At 36.2% G+C, this 24,258-nt stretch overlaps 1 protein-coding gene across 1 annotated transcript in view; it reads left to right on the top strand.

Annotated features, from left to right (window-relative positions):
- The first annotated feature begins 9,646 nt into the window (after positions 1–9,646).
- The window catches only part of LOC149562897 (outer envelope pore protein 16, chloroplastic-like), a 39,681-nt gene continuing 25,069 nt past the window's right edge, over positions 9,647–24,258 (top strand). The window contains exons 1-3 of the mRNA XM_089826347.1: positions 9,647–9,895; positions 11,539–11,665; positions 12,021–12,072. Of these exons, the coding sequence (XP_089682473.1) occupies positions 11,552–11,665; positions 12,021–12,072 (166 nt within the window). The 5' untranslated portion in view covers positions 9,647–9,895; positions 11,539–11,551. The remainder of the gene's footprint in view (positions 9,896–11,538; positions 11,666–12,020; positions 12,073–24,258) is intronic.

Here is a 24,258-nt window from a genome sequence, read left to right on the forward strand (position 1 = left end):
CCATAAATATTTTGAGTGTTCGATCAAACCATCCATAGGACTTGGCAAGGGCGTAGCAAGATCTAAGCCTACTATAGGAGATGCCGGTCAGAATCACAAGGTCTTTGCAGTGGTTGACAACCATCAAGTGGATCATCAAGGTATAGTAGTCGAGGCTATAGGTACATTGTATGGTATTTCAATTTCAATTTTTTTTTACTCTGGTGCATTAGACTCTTTAATTTCACCATCTCTTGTTCAACAATGTGGCCTAATGGCAATGCATCAAGTTGATAGGTGGCGGGTTCAGTTAGCCACGAGTTCCAAGGTGGTTGTTGACTCGTTGGTCAAAGGTTGAAATTTGAATTTGGGAACTGTCACCACCACAGTGGATCTATGCATTCTACCTCTAGGATCATATGACATTGTGTTGGGCATGGATTGGTTAGCTTCCCATCAGGTGAATATCGATTTCCATTGTAAGGTGGTATAGTGTGTGGATGACACAGGTGAACAGGTGGAACTTTTGGGAGTTTAGAGACCTGTCTCACTTTGAATGATCTCAACTAATCAGCTGAAGCAGAATGTGTAAAAAGGTTGTTAGTTGTTAGTTGTTTCTTGTGTCTATCAGTGATCTCGAGGAAGCTGAGAGTTGTACAGTGACACTTGATGATCACCCACTTCTTCATGACTATGTAGATGTGTTTTTCCTAATGAGATTCCATGTATGCCACCGTTGCATGATATTGATTTTCAAATTTATCTTGTACCAAGAGTGGAACTGATTTCACAAGTTCCTTATCACATGACTACTCAAGAGTTGAGTGAGCTCAGATTGCAGTTGGAGGAATTGTTGGCCAAGGGCCATATTCATCCTAGTGTATCCTCATAGGGTGCACCAATCATCTTCGTAAAGAAGAAGGATGGTTCATTGTGTTTGTGCATTGACTACCAACATTTGAATAAGGTGATAGTGAAGAATTGTTATCCTTTGCCAAGGATAGATGACTTGTTTTCTCAGATAAAGGGAGCATGAGTGTTCTCAAAGATTGATCTTAAGTTGGGATACCATCAGCTTTGTATCCAAGAGGATGATATTCATCAAACAACTTTTCATACTCGGTATGGGCATTATGAGTTCACAGTTGTACCCTTTGGGTTAACCAGTGTGCCATCAGTATTTATGAGTTTGATGAATGGTGTATTTCACACTTACCTCAATCAGTGCTTCATTGTATTCCTGGATGACATATTGACCTATTCCAAGATTGTGGAGGAGCACAAAATCCATTTATGTTAGTATTGCAGTGCTTGAGAGACCATCAGTTGTATGGAAATTTGCGTAAATATGGGTTCTTCTAGTCAGAGGTGAAGTATTTGGGACACATCATTATAGGTGATGGAATTGTAGTGGATCCAGAGAAGATTCGTGCTATCATGGATTGGTCGATACCCACTAATGTCTTAGAAGTTTGTAGTTTCATGGGATTGGTGGGTTACTACCATTGCTTTGTGAAGGATTTCTCACGATTAGCTCATCCCATCACTTCTCTTCAGAGGAAAGGGAAGAGGTATGTTTGGTCAGACCAGTGCGAGGTAGCATTTAATGCTCTTAAGGAGTGTTTGACCAATGCACTAGTCCTTGTAGTGCCTAATCCTATAGGTGATTTCATGGTTTGCATAGATGCTTCATTGGAAGGCATGGGTGAGGTGTTGATGCGAGATGGTCGAGTGATTGCATATGAGTCTAGAAAACTCAAGGACCATGAGCTTAACTACCCCACTCATGATTTGGAACTCAGAGCCATAGTGCATGCCCTTGTTCATTGGAGGCATTTTCTTTTGAGACATAGGTTTGAGTTGCATAGTGATCATAGGAGCTTGCAGTATATTTTTACTTAGCCAAACCTGAATGCACAACATCACTGTTGGATGGAGTTCTTGTGTGAGTATGACTTTGATGTTCATTACATTAAAGGGAAGGAGAATGTCATTACAAATACCTTGAGTAGGAGGTGACATGAGCTATCAATGATGTCACTAGGAGTGAATTTGTAAGGTTGTATCTTGGAGGCTTTGCCTAGTGACACTTGGTATCAAGAGGTGAGGGTAGAGGTCGAGTCCGAACATACTGTGGAGGGGAGATTTTTAGGTTATGTGCTTGAGTCCAATGGACTATTGCGTCACATGGGGAGTATCTATCTACCTGTGTCGGGTGATCTTTGTACCTTGGTTTCGTTAGAAGCACATCATGCACCGTATTCCTCATATCTTTGAGTTAAGAAGATGCATACTAATCTCAGATAGTTGTACTTTTGGGTAGGGATGAGGCATGATGTTGGTGATTTTGTTGCTAGATGTCTTGAGTGCCAGAGAGTGAAGGCAGAGCATTAGCATCTAATGGATCTTTTGCAGCCACATACCATTCCAGAGTGGAAGTGGGATATGATATCCATTGATTTTATCCAGGGTTGACTATGTTATCACAAAGACATGATTGTGTCATGGGGATAGTGGACAAGTTGTCCAAGGTAGCACATTTTTCACCCATGAGAGCATCCTACACAACTTCTTTTGTAGGGCACGTTTTCTTGGAGGATATTGTTTATTTGCATGGGATTCCTTCTCGAATTATTTCAGATAGAGATCCACTATTTATTTTTGCATTATGGACGTCTCTCCAGCATGCTTTGGGTGCGCAACTCAATTTCAATTTGACTTATCACCCAGAGACTGATGGTCACACTAAGAGAGTGAATTAGGTTCTAGAGGATATGCTTCACATGTATGTTATGGATAGGCAAGTGAAGTGGGATGACTATTTGTACCTTGTTGAGTTTGCATATAACAACGAGTATCATAGTTCTCTTGGTGTGTCACCTTTTCAGGCCTTGTATGGTAGACCATGTCATACCCCTTTGAGTTGGGATCGCTTATAGGACTGAGTTCTTTTGGGTCCAGATATGCTTCAAGATATGGAGCAGTAGGTTGTTCGCATTAGGGAGCATTTGGTTACTACTCAGGACAGGCAAAAGAAGTATGTAGATGCCGATAGGTTGGATTGTCACTTTTCTATTGGTGACAGGGTCTTTTTGAGAGTGCATCCAAGGAAGAGTCCCATCCATTATGGGAAAGGCTCCAAGTTGGCACCACATTTTTTCAAACCTTTTGAGATCCTTGAGAGGATCGGTCCTATTGCTTATCGACTAGCGTTGCCACCTAGCCTATCATGCATCCATGATGTTTTTCGTGTTTTTTTTTTTGAGGTAGTATATTCTAGATGTGACCCATGTTCTTGATTGGGATGCTTTGTAGGTAGTGGATGGGCAGCTTACATTGGAGCCCATTCGTATCCTACAACAATAGAAGTTGACCTTACAAGGTTGGGACATAGAGCAGGTGAGGGTCCAATGGGACCTAAGTGATGAGACCTCTGCGACTTGGGAGGATGCTACACGACTGAGGGGATTGTATCCCTATCTTTTTGTTGGCTTCCAGGAGTAAGCCTATGCTAGTGGGGGAGGATGTGGTGCCTCTAATGTTTGTAGTCTGTACCTTATTTATTTTGATTCGAGAGATACTTGATACTCGGATTGTTATTTGTACTTTGAGATGACCAGAGGGTCAGATGTTAGACTTTGATTTATTACCATAGATGCTTTACTGCTACACTGTTCAGTCTATCATATTTGCATGTTGATGCTATTTTGAGATGATGGTAGATCTATGATGATATCTGGTTATATGGTTTATTGGAGATATTTGTTGATTATGTTATGAGCTGGATTTTATGCTATGGTTATTTACTTCATTCTTGTTCTTTGCACTTTATGTGAATGTGAGTGATGTAAATGGATTAATTAGTTATTTAATGTATTTTTCTTTGGCTATGATATTATTATGCAATTGCACTTGCTCATGTGCTTTAGTGTGCAGGAATTATTCCCTGGCAGTGGCACATGGAGTTAGAGATGCAACCATTCATATTTTACCAATGTCGTCCCTGTATGGTCGATGTATCCTTATTTAATTATTTTAAATTAAAACCTTTCAGTGATTAGTAAATCCAAACTCATCTGCATTATGTGATTAGACCAGTGAGTGTGTCTGTGCATTTAGAAGTTTTCTCTGTTGTGAAAGTGTTAAGTGGTTTTTTTGTGATTTTGGGTTTTCGGATTTTAAATCTTTTTGAATTTCATTTCTGGTAGCTTTGCCTTAAGTGAATTCTTGTTACAAAAAATAACCTATTTTTGTTTGGGTCGATTCGGATTCTAGCTACTCTAGTTGGTTATTTTCCTTAATCAACTATTCACTCGAAAAGTGAATAAGTATTGAAAAAGTGATTTTATTATGGACTTCTAACCTTTTTAAAAAGAAATTTGAGAGCTCTTTTGAGAATCCTCTTCTAAAGGATTTGATTTTTGTTCATTCTAGGAGCTGTGAGCGTGGGTTTTTGGTGAGATCAGTCTCATTGGATTGAACTTGGGGAGTTCTTTCTTTGCCGTTAGTTTTAGTAGTTTCGACGGATTATTTATTTTATTCTATGGGTTTTAGTTTCTGCCCTTTTTCTACCAAGTAGGGCCTTCCCCTTTTGTTGTTTTTGCTCCATTTCAGCTTTTGTTTCTTGTAGCAATATGTTAGGAGGTTGAGAACTAGTGTTCCCCTTCATTTCTATTTGTTGGTTCTACACGGTTGGTCAGGTACAAACATTTTCCTTATTTTCAAGATGGGGGTTTGAGGTTTTGAGCCATTATGCTGGTCATTTTTGTATACGGTGTTCGAGCTCATTTACTATTAGGTTTTTGGGGTTTTTGTACCCAAAGTCAAATGGGTTTTAATTTTGGATTTTTTCCAATTTTTAGAGTTTTTACCTCATTTTGTGTGCTGCCCAATTTTCTCAGGTTTTCTTAGCATGAGTTGGGTCGTGTAGCAATATGTTAGGAGGTTGAGAACTAGTGTTCCCCTTCATTTCTATTTGTTGGTTCTACATGGTTGGTCAGATACAAACATTTTTCTTATTTTCGAGATGGGGGTTTGAGGTTTTGAGCCATTATGCTGGTCATTTTTGTATATGGTGCTCGAGCTCATTTACTATTAGATTTTTGGGGTTTTTGTACCCAAAGTCAAATGGGTTTTAATTTTGGATTTTTTTCCAATTTTTAGAGTTTTTACCTCATTTTGTGTGCTGCCCAATTTTCTCAGGTTTTCTTAGCATGAGTTGGGTTGTGGACCTAGATTATCCATTTGGATGTTGGTTGGACCTTTATTACATTTTTTTTGCATTAGGATGCGTGTTGCATTTGTCCTCTCGAGTCTGTTTTCAGTTAAGTGACTTTTTGCATTATTTTCTCATCCAACCCTTATGATCTTTGTGATGGTGGTGCACCACACACGAGTACATGCACATACATCTATTGGGTAACTTGCAAGGCTTGATCTTTCGTGGTACTTCTGAAAGTTTTGATCATTGGTGTTAGGTTGGGAATTTGCATGCCTATGGGTACTCATCATTGGATGAGCATGGGTAGGGTAGGGTAGCATATGAAGGGGGGCTTTTATCTCCACATCTCATTGGATTTAGCTCAGGGAGTTCTTTCTTTACTGTCACTTTCAATAGTTTCGACGGATTATTTATTTTATTCAATGAGTTTCAATTTATGCCCTTTTGCTACTAGGTAGGGCCTTCCCCTTTTGTTGTTTTTACTTTGTTTTAGCTTTTGTTTCTTGTAGCAATATGTTAGGAGGCTGAGAACTAGTGTTCCCCTCTATTTCTGTTTGTTGGTTTTGCCCAATTTGTTGGGTATAAACGTTTTCCCTATTTTCGAGATGGGGGTTTGGGGTTTTGAGCCATTATGCTGGTTATTTTTGCATATGATGTCCAAACTCATTTATTATTTGATTTTTAGGGGTTTTGTACCCAAAGGTCAAATGGGTTTTAATTTTGGAATTTTTCCAATTTTTGAAATTTTTTTACCTTGTTTTGTGTGTTGCCCAATTTTCTCAGTTTTTCTTGGCATGAGTTGGGTCGTGGACCTAGTTATCCATTTGGATGTCAGTTAGACCTTTATTGTACTTTTTTTTTGCATTGGGATGCGTGTTGCATCCATCCTCTCGAGTTTGTTTTCAATTGAGTGATTTTCTGCATTGTATTCTCATCTAGTCCTTGTGCTATGATCTTCGTGATGGTGGTGTGCTACACATGAGTATGTGTGCGTACATCTATTGGGTGACTTGTGAGGCCTGATCTTCCGTGGTACTTTCAAAAGTTTTGATCATTGGGGTTGGGTTGAGAATTTGCATACCTATAGGCACTCATCATTGGATGAGCATGGGTAGGGTAGGGTACCATATGGAGGGGGCTTCTAACTCCACAGCTCGGTGTCTATTTCCCAAGGGTTGGCATGTAGAAGCTTTGTAAACAAGTGATAACTAAACTTAAACATTGGGTGGTAATAAAACGTAAAGATAATAAAAATGATTCAGGATGTGCTCCTTCTGTTGGGAAGTGGAGAGCTGCCAATACCAGCTTGGGCTTGTCGATGCCAATCGACTCTCCATGATGTCAATCCCTACTTAGTAGCCCATCGAGTGTTTGACCAGGACCTGTAGTTTATGCATTGTCTATGTTTTGAATTCAGTCATCATACTACCTGGCGTGTGTGTTAGCCATGGATGTGTTGCTTTGTGTGTGGTTGTGGTTGGATCATTATCTCCATCAGCACGACGGTTGTGGACCTATGGGTGCCATGTGGTTGGGAGGCGTAGCTACCTATACCACTGCTAGGGATCGGTGTACAGAGATGATCTATTGTTCTAGCGCGACCATTGCTGGATGTTTTCACTTGGTACTTCAGGTTCCGGAGTATGCTTTATTGTGATTTATGCTTTCATTGGAATGCTTGTATATCATGTTTAGATGATGTTAGATTTGACACATTTCCTTATTATGATGATTAGCATGTGATATGTGATGTTATCCACTTGTAGGATTATCTTATGCTTTACTTCTAGCATGTTAGATTTCTTTATGCATATGTTGTAGCATGTTATAGTAGTGACATCCCTATTATGATAGTACCGACGATTTGATTGGTGGCTTGGGACATTACGCGTCGAGGATGGCTAGGGCCCATGATGGTCTTATGATGCTATTGACGGTTGGGGGGAATCTCGTATTTAGTTTGTTTGTAATACTCATTGCGATGTTAATTTTGTTCATTGTGATGTTGCTTTCAGTATTATGCGATGTTTCCCTTCTATTCTTTTCCTTTGCTGTATGATTAGATGGTTAGATGTTATTTCTAGCGTTCTGTCTTTCAGATATGGTTCGAGTGTTCTTGCCTCAAAAAGTGGATTTGGTACTCCTTGGTGTGGAGGAATTCTTTTTCTAGTTTTTCTTCCTTTATTGTTTTCTAGCTTGATGTTTTGGATTCTTGTGCAAAGTTGCAGTTTCTTGCGCAAGAATGCAAGTCCTCGCGTGGCGTGTTGGGTTTCTTTGCACAACTTTGCACTTCTTTGCGCAAAACCCAACACTACTTTATGTTGTTGGAAAGGTACTTTCTTGCATGACATGGTACACATCCTTGCGGGGCATGCTGCCCATCTTCGCGCAAAAACTGGCAGTCTGTGGGCCTCACACAAAAAACATGGGCTATCTAGGCTTGTTAGAGAAAAGTTTGGACGTTGGTTTTGGACACCCTTTTAGGTTTTACACCTTCCTAGTTGAAAACTGATTTCCTAAGGGTTTAAAATATATCTCAAGTATAAGTTTAAGTATAAGTTGATTATACTTAAGATATATTTTAATATATGGGATGAGTCTTTTGAGATAGGTTCCAAATCTCTACGAGCTAAGATCAAGATTCTAGGAAATATCAGGGCTTCAGAAATTCAGACTTAGCCAAATTTCAAGGCTTTAAGATTTCAGACTTAGCCAATTTTCAGGAGTCAGCTTTTGTCTTTCAACTCAGTTGATCTCTTTTGTTTTCTTGTTAATGTTTTTGGTCAGTGGTGACACTTGGAGATATTTCGTGGTTGGTTGTTGGTTAGTCTTTTGTTGCAATCTTTATGATCCACGTATGATGGTTGTCTTGTGCTCTCATACTTGTAATTTTTTTTTATCTTGCTTATATTTCATCCTTGTTCTAAGGATCAGTTGGGCGAGACATTACAATGCCTTCTTAACTCTACAACATGGGACAATGTGTGACGTAATAAGAAACCTAGTACTTTTTGAATCAATATGTAAATAAAAGGTATGCCTTCTCAAGTCTCCTATCTAAAAATGGGGCAATTGTACTCTTGAATATGATGTTTCATCTTGGGCTACACTAAGGGTTTTCTTCCTCATTTTTCCCCTAGTACTCATACTTCGAACATGGAAAATAATGTGTAATTAAATATTAATTAATAAAATGATAGGGCAATTGCTTGTACTGACAAAAAAATGTTAATGAACACAGTAAATCATGTTAAAAAACAAAATGTAACACACAAATGCCATTTCAAATTGAACACATGCAAAATAATAGACAATGGAGGAATGTGTTAGTGAAATAATCAAGGAAACCAAAAAACACAGATTTAAATGGGCCCAATGACGAGAGGTGGCCTCATTGAGGAGAGTTATCCTCACCTTTGTCAAAGACCAAATGATATACAAGCTCCTATAGCTCCTCCCACAACTCCTCATCCTCATCTACCTCCTTGACCTCAAAATCTTGAGCATTGTGAAGGAATTCAAAGCTTTGACCTGTAACCAAAAGCAATAGCAAACAAAAAGAACATAAGTCTTAGTATCTAGTCATGGGAAAGTGGAAAAGAAGGGAGCAAGAAAATTTAAAAATGGGAAACATCCATGCATATACTTGCAAAGTCGAAGTAGATGGTGGTTTGTTCACGAGCATGTAATGGCGATATTTTGACTTTGTAGGGTTTTTTGTCGAGCATGTTGTGGCTCCCTACTAAAAGAAGACTCCAACACAAGTGGAAATAAAAAGTAATGTTAGGTGTCTCAATCAACAAAAAAGAAGGCATATTGAAGGGAATTGTGTTGGGAAATATAAACCCATTAAGGGAAATTATAGTTATTGACACGCTGGAAATGAAAAATATTGGTAGTCAGGTGGTTGATAGGTTGAGTGACGACAATATGCCATGCATCCACCATATCATGTACTCAAGGTGATATTTTCATGATCACCTCTGAGACCGTGCTTATCCCAGGTCCAAAATGACAAGTTTTGCCTATGTCACACCAATCATGTTGGACTACATGAAAAAACATTTCCAAGTAACTTTTGATTTCAGATTGCCAATCAGACTCCCAAATATGAAAAGTTAAAAAATTGTTTGTAAGATGCTGCATCTCACATGGACCCCAATATTAAGTTATGGCATATGACTCCTCTCCCCTAAAATAATCTTATTAGAGAAAAATATAATTAGTTCTAATTTATTCGTACGACTCAACAAGAACTTCGAAATAGACATCTGCGAATTGGACTTAATTCAAGCGTCATTTTCTTCAATTAACACCGTTTAAGAGTTTTCATGCATTTGATACGAGAAGCATTGCCAGAAAAAGACACCACGCACTCCAACACGCCGCCTCGTGCTCCTAAAAAATCTGAATCTCGAATACCCCACCTGGAAATGATTCTTACCTGCATATGCCAGAAATAGACGTAGTCCGAGGTGGCATCACGAAGGAAAATAAAAAACCTCAAAATCGAGCGTCAATGTAGGATCTGGTTTTGTTGTAGAATCTTCCCTCCTTAGAAACCGCTCCACTGAAAATTTGTCATACTTTTACAATCTCCATCATTTCGTTGAGGCCATCTCATGTTTTTTTTCTGACAATTATTATTGAGTAGCCCCACAGATCTCCTCACCTGCTTATTTTGCTCCTGACTGGGTAAGTGTAAATTTTCCTCGGTTTTCTCCCTTTGATTTCAGCTAGATTGTTGCGTAGATTCACTGTCTATACAGTTTAGTGAATATGTTTTTCACTGAAGCATGCACTTATTTTATATTTATTTGGAATGAAACTTGCTTAAGTTAAAATTGTGCTTCTCTCTGTGCATTTGAGATCAACGGGCCATGAATCAAAACTGCCAAAACCCATTTCGTGTTATTGCGTTAGGGCAGTTGCCGGTCAGCCGAGATTTTTAAGGGACCGGCTAAAAGTGTCCGTACCCAATTCAGAATAGTGGATTTTGAATTGAAACTGTCATCAATCATTTCTTGTTATCCCCTATGCGGGGTTTCCGGTTTGCTAAGATCCATATGTAAGATCGACTAAAAAAGTTATCTGTACCCATTTTGACATCAGCGGGTTTTGTATAGAAGTTGTCAATGCTCATTTTATGCATTGCATTGGGCATTTTTCTGTCAGCTTTGCGATCATCTATTTTTACGGTTATGGGGTAGACTTCAGATTATTTGTAACTGGGTCTGGTGCATTCTTAATGTACTGGACGGTTTCATGGCTGTTGAACTTCCAATTCGCGTTTTGAGCATCGCAAAAAATAGCTATTCATATAGTTTTAGATAAATTCTTCTTCACAGGCCACTAGGAAAATTAGTAAAATAGATTTAACCGCAGGCGCACGTGATATAAAACAATACATAGTATGTAATATTATGAAGTGGGGTTGGATCAATCGGTGTGTTCACTTCAGATGATATGTTATTTCAATTTAATTATAAGGGTTGGTCAGATTAATTTGAGAAATAAAAAAATATTTAAATGTTTTCAGATGAACAAAATAGATTCGTGGGAGTCAAGCGTACAGGGGTCCAATTGTAATCCTACGGATTTTACTGAGCTGGCATAGGTTTGAATCATAGCCTGGGTCCTCAAAGACATCATCTCTTCCTGTGTAACACGTTAACTCCAATCTTAGGGAGTTTACTATGGCTGACACAGGTTTGAGTCATGGCCCGACTTTCCAGTAAGAATCTCATCCCAAATTCTTATTCAAAACAAGAAATAGGAAAAAAAGGCAGTCCAAATTACTTAAAGGACTTGAGTAACTAAAGTTAAAAAAAACCAAATCTAAATCTAAAGTTAGATCTAAAAAGTGAGAAAAGCTAACAAGAGAGGTAAATTCAAAAGAGTAAAATACCCAATTGCAAGATAATCTTGGAAAAGGCCTATCACATGAAAAAGGAATTGCTGATAGAGCCTAAACTTTTTTTACTCAGAAAGAGAGAGAGAGTTCAATTAATAAATTTTAAGAATGGTCCCAGCAGAGTGAAGGAGACAATATTTTTGAATGAAAAGAGAGTTAAGATTATTTGGGAGTATGGTGGGTACAGGAAATCATCTCCTCCTTGTTAAAATGTTTGGCAGTTGAATATTGTAGTATATGATTTCTGAAATGTTTATTTAATTATCTTTAGAATATTACATTTGGCATTGTATTCTGAACTAGTTTTTGCTGCTGCATGCTGAGAGGCTCCAAGACAAATCAGTTGGGTGATTTCGGTTTGCATGTTGTAAGCGTGAAATCCTGACAGATCATAGTTACATTTTTTATAATTTTATTTTGGCAGGGTACTCGACAAGATGCCACAAGGAAGAATTTCTGCCAACCTCAATTCACCCACTGTTGGTGTGTTTGTGGATATGGGCCATCCCTTACTTAATCGAGCAGTTGATGGATTCTTCAAAATTGGAACTGTATTCATCTTTCCTTTAACCGCATAATTTGTAGGAAATATTTATTCTCTTTTATGGTGATTTAATTCTTGCAATAGCATTCTTTGGTTTCAAAATATGCACAGAAGGATAACATTCTGTGTGTCATACAAATGGGAAAACAGATGTGTAGGGAATATGGGAATAATCAAAACCATAAGAAGTAAAGTTAAGTTGTTTGTGCAATGAGTTAAAAGTGTGGAATTAGAAAATAACAATAAATTGGGAATTATGATAGAATGCAATTGAATTGTCATAAAGATTAATATGTTACTAGAGAAGATGATGGTATAATCTATAAACATAAGCATAATGTTGAAGTTTAAAAATGTTGCAGGTGGGTGCTTCACGCGTGGCTGCAGAAGAGATTTACAGTGCTTTGGATAAAGGTCACATAATTTCTAGACAACAGATATCTTATTATGGTTTTCTTTTGTTATAGTGTTGTATGATTTTCTTAAATTTCCATGGATACTAAACAACATAATTCCTGAAAAATTTGAAGTAAAACTGTGAAGAGAACCATGAGAAGACTACTAAACCACTTAATTCTTGAAAAATTCAAAGTAAAACTCTGAAGAGAACCATCAGAAGTCTGCGAGAACTTTATGAAGGGAATTATTAGATTTTTTGAGAACTTTACAAAGAGAATCATTGGAGTTTTTTGAGAACTTTATTTGGATTCACCCCTAGAAAGATCTCATTCTAAAACTACAACATTTGAATTCACATTTTCTGATTTTAGTTTTAAAGCGTCTTTTTTTAGAGAAAAGCACTTGCCTTGCATAGAAAAGAATTGTGAGTTTCAGGGCTCGGAACTTGCTAGCTAGGTGCGGGTTTGGGTTTGTCGTGCATTTGGATTCGGTTTGGGTCCGTGTAGGGTCCATGTCTAGGTTCCTCATAGGTTCGGATTTGGGCTAGGTTTGTGGTGGGTCCGCACCACGAACTATGGGACTTGTGCAGACTTGCCACGTACCTGGGGGGCTTTGGCAAGGACCTAGGCAGACCTTGTGTGGATCCCAGAGGACCCGCAAGAACCCACGGCCCATGAAGTCAAAAACCATGGACTATGGGTCCGTGTCTAGGTTTGTCATGGGTTTGGATTCGAGCTAGGTGTGTGGCGGGTCCGCACCATAGGCTATGGGACTTGCACAGACCCACAGTCTATGGTGAGGACTCGCCATGGACTTGCGGGGCTTTGGCAAGGACCTACGCAAACCCTACGTGGATGTTAGAGGACCTGCAAGAACCCACGATCCATGAGGCCAAAAAGTATCTTAAAAACTTTAGTTGCAGCCGGGGATGAACCCATTGATCCCTCATTTTTTTATGACCCATTTGATCCTTGAAGGGCCTTGATACACTGCTAAACTATTAACACTTGTCACTATTATCATTTTGTTTCAAACATTATTATTTGATGAACTAGTCTATGTTTTGAAATTTCATATTGCAATTCAGTAATTCAACATATGATTTTCTTTACAATCGTGAACACAGATTAATGAACGAGTATCTAATGTTTATCTTTGACATTTGGCAATGGTCAATGATCAAGCAACATATATTCATATCATGAAATGATTTAGTTTTGCAATTATGTATGTTTCTCTTATTTTGTTGTATGCGCACTCGCGCACACACGCGCACACACACACACATGAAGCCCCCTACGAACCCAAATGGAAATTTTCTTTTTGCCCAAACCCACAAACCCATACCTAAATTTGAACCCGTCTCCGAACCCAAAGCGGCAACTTAGATTAAAAAGACATAAGATGACTTAACTGTGTTGAATTTCTAAGTGAATAATTATATCCACGATTAAATAAACTCTTGAGTTTTCTGGACAGCTTATCTGGAAAGGTTTAATATGAAACAAAACAAGGTCAACAAATACAGTTGAACTTTTGGCATTCTGTTCTTTTAAAATTCATTTTTCTACCGAACATTGAAAAACAAACTATCCTTAGATTATACATTTTTTATCTTTATTTTTTATGCTTATTTCTTTTCATTTATGCGTTCAGCTGTATGTTGCTCCTCAAAGCCTGCTCTACTACAACCTAATGAGTATTTTATGTTAAATTGGAGATGTAGTTTTTAACTAATTCCAATGAGACAACCTATTGCATGTGAGTACGAGTGTGTATTTGCTTAAATTATTTAAGATTATCCATGGAACAAATAATAATAGCAAGCAAAAATATATTGATCAGTCTTAAAACAATTTTTTCCAAATTTGAGAATTGTGTATGTATGCATGTATGTATGGGTGAATTGAGAAGACTCATGTGCTGAATGGATGTATGGGTTTCCTTTCGCTATGTGGATTGTTGAATGTGTAAATGAAATGATGAAATGCAAGATCTAGGATCAAGAAGAGAGAGAAGGAGCTTTCTGCAAAACAGAGACAGTTATCGTGTTGAAACTAGAGCCCAGAAATCAATGAAGATAATCAGCAATAAGAAAGAGACAAGACTGAAACAAATTACACCAGAAATATCTTGGGAAAACCCTTTGAGAATGAAAGGAAAAACCCAGCCACAAAAATAAATAAATTGTTTTATTAATCAAAGAATTCAAGTGTACAATATCCTTTGCTTGATGTGAATATATAGCAATAGGAGAGACTGTTCACATTATAACCAAAGGTCTCTTGAGATTCCCATAACTCCTATGATTAATTATAACTCTTTGAATATTCATGCCTCAATGCATGTGAATGACACGTCATTTACATTTAATATTACAAATTAAACTTAAGTGTCATTTTCAGCTAACGGTAATAACATCCAGATTTCGAGAGATAAAGATCTCTATCGTAGCTACAAACTTCAACACTCCCTCTTAGCCAGAGAGAGATCTTTAGCTGATCAAGCACATAATATAGATCTTATAAGATTTCATGAAGTCACTCGATATAAAAATCCTGCAAGAAGCATAACTAGATTCTCTTATAATAGTAAGAGAATAATTTACTCATGATAAACCTGAAACATTTACTCATAATCATGGAATCACTCAACATGAAACAATTACTCATAATCATGGAATCACTCAGCATGAAAGATTTGAACCAATCAACCATAATCATGGAATCACTCAACATGAAAGATTTGAACCAATCAACCATAATCATGGAATCACTCAACATGAAAGATTTGTAAGGCTCACAGCTAAGTTTTTAATCACAAACTCTCTCAATGTGAACTGTCATGGAAAATCTCAACATGACATCAAACTCCCATCACGAAATCTCTCAACATAATGACATCATGGATCTGTGAACATGATGTTCACTATCGCACAATGAAAGAGTTATCATAGCTGATCTTACAATCTCATTTATTCACACAAGAATAGAAATATGCATAACAAAATAAGACTTAGTTCCATTTAAGTGAAATTTTACAAATACCATAAGCATCACAAGCATATATGACAATGAAGGGAATTACATAAACATTCCCTCTTAATTATGAGGCCTCCCTTTGGAGCTAAATCATCTCCCTCTTAATCATTGCTTTTCTTGTTGCATCCTGCAATGAAGGGAGATTAGTAAACCAATCTAGCATATAAGGAGATGAATACTGAAAAGAAAACATTCTTACCAGCTATATAAAAATTATAAACAAAACCTATCCTCAAAATTCCTGATTTTGGTGATGGAGCTGATCTAGCCCAAATCTCTAGAGTATACTGGTGCAAATAGCTCTTTTATTGTCACATGCATAGCATGAATCCAACGCTCTCTCCTCTTCGCTGTCAGATAACATGATGCCTTCTTGGCTATATCCAGCTCTAGACGTACATAGCATCATGAAATTCAGGGTTTAGGTTGATCTGCTTCTGCTTAATAGCCATTGATTTGCCTAGAGACCCATGGAGATGCGTGCAACATTAAGTATGACAACAGTATTCACTCGCTGGAACAGGGCGCTCGTCCCTTTCGTAGCTTGCAGCATTAGGGTTAGTATTTGCAAGCACTTCTGCTCCTCCATTTTGGTGAAAAAGCTCATGGACTTGAGCGCTTGTCTCACCAGATATGCAAATTTGAAGGGAAATGCAAAAGCAAAGAAGCTTTGTACAGATATTTCAGAAAAAGGCGAGACTTTCATAACCCAGTGGAGCCATGCCCCGCATGACAGTTGTGCCACTCCAAGAAGCAACAAGCCTCTACTCAGATCATGCATGCGTTTCCTCAACTACTTTGCCTCCTCCCTCACTTCATTTGCAAGAATAGACATGTCTCTCTCTATGATTGGCCCCTCAATTTCCTGGTGCTTAAAATCTTCCGAAACCCTACCATTTTCTCTTTGCTTTGCAGAATCTAAATAAAGCCTCACATTGTTCACACTAAAAGAGATCAAGCCAATTTTGTTGTCTGGACTTGCCTGATGTTGTCAACTATTTCCTACATGTTTAGGATTCTATATACTGCATAGATCAATAAACTGTAGGGGACGATTGTATGAAGGCGTGTAAATGGAAGAGATCAACTTGTGAATGCCTCAACTGCTTCGTCCCCTCCTGAGGAGAAAAGCCATCAATTCCTTTTTCGACCAGAATCCTTGGATGAATGATGTAGAATCACTGTCCATCGATCATATAGATATCTTCTTGTATCTCATTGCCAAAACAAAACTTTGCAAAAATATATATGTGACACATGATGATGATCATTGTTTGAAGAAAACACAGAATAAATTGGTACTGGACGCATGTAATGATTCAATACAAACATACGATCCATAAAACTCCAACTACATAAACATTAATTTCTTAGATAATAATGTATGGCTAAAAATGATCTTGTGACTCTTGTGATGAACATATTCGCACACTACTGCCATTAATATACAAAACATGAATTTATTCAAAGGCAACTTTCCATTAGATTTACATAACTATTCATTTGAAGGTAACATCTGAAATTGTTGGGAATGCATAGCTTAGATATAAAAAAGAAAACAAACCAAACAAATACAAGACTCTCGACCAACAACCACACATGCATATGATACTTTATGATACTTCCTAATATCCATGCAGAGAGCTAGGAAGAGCTCACGCTACTAGAAATTCTTCAGAATTGCACAATTGCTTAATTTAAAGGACATGAAGACATATACAAAACTCTTAATTTATCGCTGCAATCTCATGCACTAATCTGCATTGAGGTTCACAAGGAAAGATGAAGACACATCTAATGTCCTCATTATATATATATATATATATATATATAGACATTCCTCATAGACATAACATATGCTAATAGTCAAGAAAACCTTATTCTTTAATTGTTATTATACAACTTGACTTTGATACCATGTTGAAACTAGCCCAGAAATCAATGAAGATAATCAACAATAAGAAAGAGACGAGACTGAAACAAAGAACACCAGAAATATCTTCGGAAAACCCTTCTAAAATGAAGGGAAAAACCTAGCCACACAACAAAAATATCATTTTATTGATCAAAGAATTCAAGTGTACAATATCCTTTGCTTGATGCGAATATATAAGAATAGGAGAGACTTTTCACATTATAACCGAAGGTCTCTTGAGATTCCCATAACTCCTATAATTAATTATAACTCTTTGAATATTCATGCCTCAATGCATGTGAATGACACATGTCATTTACATTTAATATTACAAATTAAACTTAAGTGTCATTTTCAGCTAAAGATGACAATAACGGTAATAATGTCCAGATTTCGAGAGATAAAGATCTCTATCGCAGCTACAAACTTCAACATATCAGACTGATACAACAATTTTGGGACCAGGTCCAAGTAGCAGACACAACCACTAACTTGTGTTGGAAATCTTAGCTTAAATTCTCCGTCAAGGGCAACTTAGGTAGATAGGGGCGATTGGACTTGCCCCTCTAGGACAGTCACTCTTCTTTTGTCAAATTCTAATGTCATCCCAGGAACTAAAGTAGACAGTTAAAGACTTCCTAAATCTGGATCCAAAACTTTGGTAGTTGTCACTTGCACACAAAAAATAAGTGTTGGGAAAAAGGGTTTGCCTCGCGAAAACCCCTGTTTGGGAATTGACCTCGAAATTGCATGAAAGGAAAGGAAACATGCTTTTAGATAAAAATCTTATATCTTGACAATACAAGTGCTTCTTGAAATGAAATCACAAGAGTTGGTGCAATATCATGACTCCACAAAGGCCTAAAAGGACATCATAAAAGACATGCTTGCATAATGACTAGTGGGCTTTTCATTGTGAAAAGTAGAATGCTTGATTGCTCCTTCAATGCTTGATTGCAGTGGATGGATGGATTGAAGTGGATGTGATAATGAATGCCAAAATTGGAGAGGTAACATTGCTTTTATGACTCTTTAGGCCAGTTTGGGGCTCAAGAGTTGAAGTAGGCTGACTTGGAATTTAGAATCCTGCTTAAAAGCACAATAACCAACTCCAATTCAAATTTGGGTCCGAGTTAGTGTGACTAGGGTGAGTTCCGATAACAGGGCAGCAAAAAGTGCACTTTGCTCCGTCTAGATCATCCTTGTCGAGGCAAAAATGGCTCAAATTTTTATCGAGGGTTAATATAATAATAAGGATCCTGCAAATATATATACAAAAATAGGATGTCAAAAGAGGAAACATGTGAAATAGGTCACACATGGTGATAGGGCCTATGCATACAAAGATAATTTATGAATGAATTTTTTAAAGGGAGCGCACCTATAATCTAAGTCACAGGGTTCGCCAAATTTCATCCACGAAGTTTGAAATTCGGCGAACTTCAAAACCCTACTAAAAGATTCGTTAAAATTTGGCCTATATTCGTACAGTTAAAAGGGCACATTCTTTTTTCATAAAAAATATTTTTAAAAATGCATTTTCTAAGGTTTTTTTGGGTCAAGTGCTGCACATGTTTTAATCTACGAATGTTTTTTAATAGTGCTTTTTTCATCTATGAATGTCGATCTTTGGCTGTGTATATGGTTGGAGATAGTACTGGACCTAAATACAACAACCCGCTCTCCCACATTGAACCATCAAGTCAGAGTTAAGTCTATAAGAATGTATCCAATGCAGACTAGGATAACCTTCTCAATGATGAATGGCGTGAATGTGACTGAGAGTAAAATAAATCGCTTGATAAACATAATAGAGAATAAGCATATAAATTTTATGTTTTGTGATCAATAACGTTAGGCTACACTTTTAATATTAAATATTGAGATTAATTTTAAATTTAAACATTTAGACTTGATAATCATTTTTTCTTTTTCGTAAAATAAAATTTAAGAAATTTCATTTAAAACATCCAGATTTGTTATTTTATTTTTGTTAATTTATTAAAATTTAATATTTTAAATATTTAAGATATAATTGAAAATATAATAAATTTCTCATCTTAAAATTGAAAAATTGATCTTTATATATTAGATTATTATTTGATTCGTGTTTTATTAAATGTATTAAGGTTTAATTTTTCTATATTTAAATTATAATATATTTATTTCAGTACATAAATTTTATATATGTATTATTTATGTTATAATTATTTTACTCAAGTTTTAGAATATTAAAATATAAATAAGTTTCAAAATTTATTTATTTATAGTTGAATTTAACATAATATCAGTTCATTTTTAAAGATTTATTATTTGTATTTTAAATAAGAAATAAAATAAATATAAGACGAACTTAATGTCGATTTTTTTGGAACTTTTTGTCTAAGTCGAACTTCATCGGAATTTTAATGTTCTCTAACTTGAACTCAAACTTGAACTCGAACCTTGTGACATAGCCTATAATTAAGGGCCCCTGTTAATTAAATGACTATAGGAAGTCCTATAATGCATAGAGGAATGAAAACACACTAAACTAGGTGCCAACTAAGCATAAATTGTACACCTTATCCAAGGTGCTTACAATTGATGACGTGACAATTTTAATGCCATATAACTGAGGAAAGGAGACATCCTACATTTCTCCAAAGGATTGAAGAGATGGGCAATGTCATAGTGTTAAGACTCAAACTTATCCAAAAACTGGAAAATTGTTTTTAAATTTGAGTGTGGATTTGGTTAAAGTTTCTGGACAAAACTCAGTAATATTTGATACATTTAAAAAATCATAGAACCTAGCATTATTAGAAAAAATAAATACATTAATGTTTGTTCTATACCAAATCCACTTAAAGCACAATCAAAACTAATGAAACTATTAAAAGGAAAGCAAGAGCTGTTTGATCCCAGTCAAAAAATATAGACTCTTTTTTAACCCCTTATTCTATCACAGAAAAAGTACTTAATTGATTGTCAGTATTGCCTGACCCAAGAACTTTACAGATTAGCAGTGCACATTCTCTCCAAGTGTGTCTAAAATTCAGCACTCTGAGTCATTGTTTCTTAGTTGTTGAGGATGGTTTTCTTCCAACTGCTAAGTCACTTATGTGAGTATTTGTGGTTGTATGTGTATTCTTGCAAAAAATAGAAGGTATGTCAGGGATGAGGAAAAGACACACCTTTGGGCAAGTAGTGTGGTGATTTTGGATATGACTTTGCCAAATCTGGAAATCAGATTTATTTGCTTGGCATTGAAACAATCAGCACAAAATATGACAATTCTCCTCAGAAGAGATGTCCAGAAGTGCTGCACTTTCAAGAACTTGTTAATTCCCATTTTTTTCTATGTGCCATGGGTTGATGCTGGATTATTTTCATAATGATAGTGTTTTCTCTTTGTATTTAACGTATTGTTACATTAGCATTCTCATAGTCTTCAAGGGAAGACATCTATTGATTTGTTTTATTAAATTAGCTGGAAATGCAGGATACAAATTACAAAAAACTTGGAGAAATGACAAGAACAAAACAATCAACAGCCATATGTATCTTTAAAATATGATAAAAATACAATCAATTCTATAGATTTGTGGCTTTTGAGTGACTTAAAAATTGTGTCAAAATGACTCAGGTCTGGCCCCTGGGACCTACACAATGATTTTTTTTGTATTCATTTAGAGAATGTGATGTAATCCTTGGTTGTAACTGCTGTTAGTGGTGGGTGTAGTGATTTTTGGTCCTTTATTTTATATTTCACAGTTTTTGTTTTTGTTGTTAGTCTTTTGGTGATGAGGGCGATCTATGAAATAATCCAGCTGGGTTTATTGAAGGTAGGACTGTGCTGTGTGGGTGTGTTTGTTTGTTCAATAACCTTTTTACATTGTGGATTCTTTTTTTCTGCATCGGTTTAATTATGATTAAAAGGATCCTGGCTGTATCTTCTTTTAGTATAATTGGATGAGGTTTCTTCTACATTATCTTCTGTGATTTTGGTACTATTTTTGTCTTGAGTTTGCATTGCGTAAGAAGGGTTTCCATTGGCAGTTATTTGCATGGATAGAGTAATTTTTTAGAGACTGACTTGCAGGAGTAGAGGTGTTCTGCATTAGACTGTATTCAACCATGCCCATGCTCAAAATCACTTGATATTATTACTCAGGTTTATGAATCCAGGTGGCTGTCATTGTTGTCCAATGAATACAAGTTAGAACCATTGATCAACTGCATTGATTTTAATGGTTTTCAGTCTGAGGATGTGTCAGGGAGGTTCGTTGGTTATTCACTTTTGTGATTGTAAAAACCCAACTGGTTATCACTTCAACAACATGAAATTTCTTCACAATTTAGTTGTTTGACATTTTGTCAAACAATTGGCAAGCAACTCTGTTATCACTGCATATATGATGATATGTTGGAATGTATTTGCTTTTTTGTGCTTCTGATAATGCTGTTGCAACTTCAGCAGACAAATGCAGGCCTTGAACAATGTAATCACAGGCCTTAGAATGTGATCACAGGCTGGAAATAGTGATCTGCAGCCCTCATATTGTCAACACAGGTCTCCCAAAGGCAAGTGCAAGCCTCCAAATTGCAATTGCAGGCCTCCCAAGTACAAACACAGGGCTATAATTTTATTGCAAGCTCCTAATGACATGAATCGCTGCCCAATTTCCTGTCAATGGCAGTCAACAATACACAATTCAGCGCTCTATTTAGAAAGCACAAGTGCTTTTCAATGCAGAAATATTCTCCCTCAGTTGAATTGCAAATCTCAACCGATTCTTGCACAAAGACTTCTCGGATACAGATTGAGAAGCCAACACCAATTGTTATACCTCAACAACAATTGATTTCTTCCAAGCAACAGGAATATAGAAATCAAAGATCCAATAACTCAAATTCAATTCATTATACTTCAGCAAGGGAATTGAAAACAAGACTCAAAAACCCTCACAAGAGATAAAATAAAATCAATAAACAAATGGATGATTAATTCTCATAATGGGATCCATATTTATAATCTCATTTGCACAACTTAGTTACAACATCACACCTTTCACTTAAAGTCTTTTTGCTTTATACTTGGGCACATAATATAATTTATTAATTTCCTTTTGGCTCCCAATAATGACCTTTTAAACCATATTATGATATTCTGACACATGAGGTCATTGTTTCTTGTGCCCAAGATTTAAAACTTTTCAACTTCGTTCCAATGAGCTATGACACTAAGGTGGCCAACATACAATACTAGCAAAAATAACAACCTCAACATATTTAGTTGAATAATAATAATAATTCACCCTTCTTGCAAAAATGACCGAAGAAGCATCAATATCAAAATCTGACAACACAAAGAGTGATCTTAATGAAGAAAAATGATGAATGAATTTGAAGGGGTGACTTGCTAAAAATAGATTCTTGGAGCCCAAACTAAAAGACAAAAATAAAAACTGAGAGCATCACTCAACTCCTCCAACTCAAACACCAACTGTTGACTTACTATGAATAGTAAGTCCCTCAAAACAGAGCCAAAACTCACCATAGGCCACTGGAATGCTTAATAACTCCACAACTGAGACCCTCAAATCCCATTGTTAGCTCACGAGGGTTGTGATGACAAATTGACCAAGTCAACTGAAAGAACCTGCTAAAAATGGGGACATTACAGTGATGTTAATTTCAGTGGTTAGTAGAATATATATTGTATATTTCCTTTGAATATTTTGATATATGAATAAAGTGGCAAGTTTTTATTTTATTCATGCCTGGTTGTATATTTTTTGTTTTGGTTTGCTAGACTAAAAGTATGAACAAAGATACGAGATAAATGACATATGTCATAAACCATGCAACCATTATTGTTCAATTGGAGCTAAAGAATCACTTCTTACCACTTGCATGGCATTTGGGTTTGTTATACTTAAATGACATCAGGTGAGTAAACATTAAGCTCAATCTCCAAACAATATCTTATCTATACTAAATTAATTTATGCTTGGTTCTATATATTTTGATTCTATTTGCTACACTACAAGTACGAACAGAGATTTGAGACATATCACATAAATCATGCATCACTTTATAGGAGCTACAAAATCTCCTCACCTGTGATGCCCTCTTTCAGGATTATTATTAGAAATGGTTATTTAATCAATAGAAATGTTCATATTTATTTAATTCAAATATCAAATGACAGTATTATTTAGATTTATGATCAGATTGTTATAGATGTTATCCAAGTTGCCTAGCTCCCTTCTATGGACTCCCTCAAAGTTTACAGGTCCAAGCCCGTTTCGCCAAGATTTACGTGACGCTGACCCCCACCCTCTATTGGGATAAGATCCACTAGATTGGATTTATACAATCTTCTCCTTGGTACCATCATAATCCTTCTTTCATAATTTAAAATAAGAATAAGACTAAACATAGTTTTATCACTATATTGGTACTCACTTATATTTGTTAATATAACATATATAGATGTGGTTAGTTATTATAGTTATCAATTTAATAGAACTAATATATATCAACATTAAGTTCATATAATATAAATCTATCTTATGATATTTAAGGGCATACCATACCCCTTACTATGTTTGGTGATTGGGTCATTTCACCCATTAATGTTTAAATATTTGGAATCCTCCCTTTTTAATAACTTTGTAACTTTCTCAAGGCAATTTTTCAAAGGTGTCGTGCATAATTTAATCCTTCTTTGTTTAGATCTTAACACCGAATAAGGAGTTTATTTTTTTTGGCTGATGAAAGCACAAAACCCAGCAAAATGTGTTGTTGCAGACCCATTGATAATGATAGGTATATATGGGTTAATATTATATATTGATCCATTATTCTTATATTGAATCTTATTTGTTGTTAAATATTTCTGAACTATACTTGGTAGTTTTAGCTATTTAATTTATGTATAATTATAATATTTACTATTGTTAATTATCTAATGATCACTTAGCCATTTCATTATATATTCTTAATCATCTATTTAGTCAATTTAGAAATAGTGATATTGATTATAATTTTAATACTAGATTTCATTATTAGAGGGGATATTACATCACCACTCTTCACAAAGGGACAAAATTTTGCAGTGTGATTGTGGCTATTTAACTTGCATGACACCATGTGGATAACCGGTAAACATCAAGTCCAATCTACAAATGATATCTTAGATGCTTACGAATGCTACTGTGTCCAATTTACTGACTTCAGCTGGTCTGTGAACTGGGG

This window comes from Cupressus sempervirens, chromosome 4 (genome assembly GCF_028749045.1).
Source record: "Cupressus sempervirens isolate cs-2001-9-10 chromosome 4, ASM2874904v1, whole genome shotgun sequence".
Classification (NCBI taxonomy): domain Eukaryota; kingdom Viridiplantae; phylum Streptophyta; class Pinopsida; order Cupressales; family Cupressaceae; genus Cupressus; species Cupressus sempervirens.